Source organism: Asparagus officinalis, chromosome 9 (assembly GCF_001876935.1).
Source record: "Asparagus officinalis chromosome 9, Aspof.V1, whole genome shotgun sequence".
Classification (NCBI taxonomy): Eukaryota; Viridiplantae; Streptophyta; class Magnoliopsida; order Asparagales; family Asparagaceae; genus Asparagus; species Asparagus officinalis.
In genome coordinates, this window is record NC_033802.1 from 48,278,574 (window position 1) to 48,280,487 (window position 1,914).

The 1,914-nt window shown below is 33.6% G+C and overlaps 1 protein-coding gene across 1 annotated transcript in view; it reads left to right on the forward strand.

The window, feature by feature from the left end:
- LOC109824491 (E3 ubiquitin-protein ligase CHFR) overlaps positions 260–1,914 on the forward strand; it is a 20,600-nt gene continuing 18,945 nt past the window's right edge. The window contains exons 1-2 of the mRNA XM_020391100.1: positions 260–412; positions 529–679. Of these exons, the coding sequence (XP_020246689.1) occupies positions 349–412; positions 529–679 (215 nt within the window). The 5' untranslated portion in view covers positions 260–348. The remainder of the gene's footprint in view (positions 413–528; positions 680–1,914) is intronic.

The following is a 1,914-nucleotide window of genomic DNA, read 5'->3' on the forward strand; positions in this document are numbered from 1 at the left end:
GCAGTACTAAACTACACGTGATTGAGAATCCCATGTAGTTTAATTTTTTAGTAACTACACGGGATTTTTTAATCCCGTGTAGTTTATAACACTTAATTACCAATTTCGATACCCAATTCCAGCAAAGTGGCTAAAACTAGATCGAAAGTGGCAAATAAATGCAAAGTAGGTCGAAAATTGCAAATAAGTTTTCAAGAGGGTCGAATTTGAAAATTTGTCCTTTTGTTTGCACTCAATCACTATCATGCAACAGACCCAAATCTTCTCATCGAAGCTCGTTTCTCTCTCTTTCTACTTCTTAAAAAGCCAGCAATTTGTTTCTTCGATCTTCAACCTAACATTCAAAGAATGGACCTTGGCCAGAGCTCTCGATCGAACGACGACAACGAAGACGAAATCTGGGCGAAGCTCGGTTCAATTCTCTTTCCTTTTCCTTGAATTTCTTTCGAATTCAAAAAGTTGCGGTTCTACTGGAAAAATTAGGGCTTAAACCCCTAAAATTGGGATCTTTTTGTTGTTTCAATGCAGTTCCTATTGACTCAAGATATCAAGAAATAGAACTTAGGTCGCAAGATACTCTCATTTGTTCGGAAGTGAGGGATTCCTCGAATGAGAAGTTTACGTGGTGTGAGATATCCGGGAACTTGGATAATGATTCTGCAAGAATCAGAAACTTGAGGTTTGCACATTGATTTCTTGGTCGCTTTTTATATTACAAAGTTTGGCCTTCTTGTGATTAGTTACTCCATTGTGCTTCTTTTGCGATCAATTTCTAGCAAATAACTCTAACCGTTACGTGTTAATGAAAATATACTGCTTTATCTTATCCCCACCCTTTTGTTTTAACACACCCATTTTGTTTATGCTACTCCAGGTTTTTACGGGTTATTTGTAAAAGTTTTTGTGTGTGTGTATATATATATATATATATATATATATATATATATATATATATATATATATATATATGGGTATGCTTGGTACCAAGCATAAAAAGTTGTGGCCTGGTAGTGAGGTGTCACATCCCCCTCCACTCATTCAAATATGGGACCACATTCACATGGGTAGTGAGTGGATGAGGATGTGACACATCACTACCAAGCAGAAAATTTGTGCTTGGTACCAAGCATACCCATATTTCTCATATTATTATATGAGAAATATGGGTATGCTTGGTACCAAGGCACAAATTTTCTGCTTGGTAGTGATTGTGTCACATCCTCATCCACTCACTACCCATGTGAATGTGGTCCCATATTTGAATGAGTGGAGGGGATGTGACACCTCACTACCAGGCACAACTTTTTATGCTTGGTACCAAGCATACCACATATTTCTATCTATATTTCTATTTATCTATATATATATATGCACGCGCGTGTGTGTGTTTTTTACTTTCTAAACATCCTCTTTGAGTAAAAGAAAAGATATATTATATATATAATATATATATATATAATATATATATATATATATATATATATATATATAATATATATATATATATATATATATATATATATATATGCGCGCGCGTGTGGTGTTTTTACTTTCTAAACATCCTCTTTGAGTAAAAGAAAAGAACACTCTTACATCATTTCCTTAGCCACTAGTGCTAAAGAAAATTTAATTTCATCTCATGAAGTTTACAAATAGAAAACAAAAGATATGTTAATCTTGAAATCTGGAGAAATCATTTTTTTCTCCATATATCTCCCTTGTTTTAATTTCCAAGTATGGTTCTGTCAATTTGGAACAGAGAATGTTGATTTCTTCAACTTTGCACTTCCAAGTGCTTGGGTTTTTACAAATTATTATAAATCTTATAGTTATAAAGAGGGTAGTTTCGATAAAGAAGGAAATAAATTATGAAGTCAAATGCTAGAAGAGAAGAGATGGAAGAGTTGATTTTTT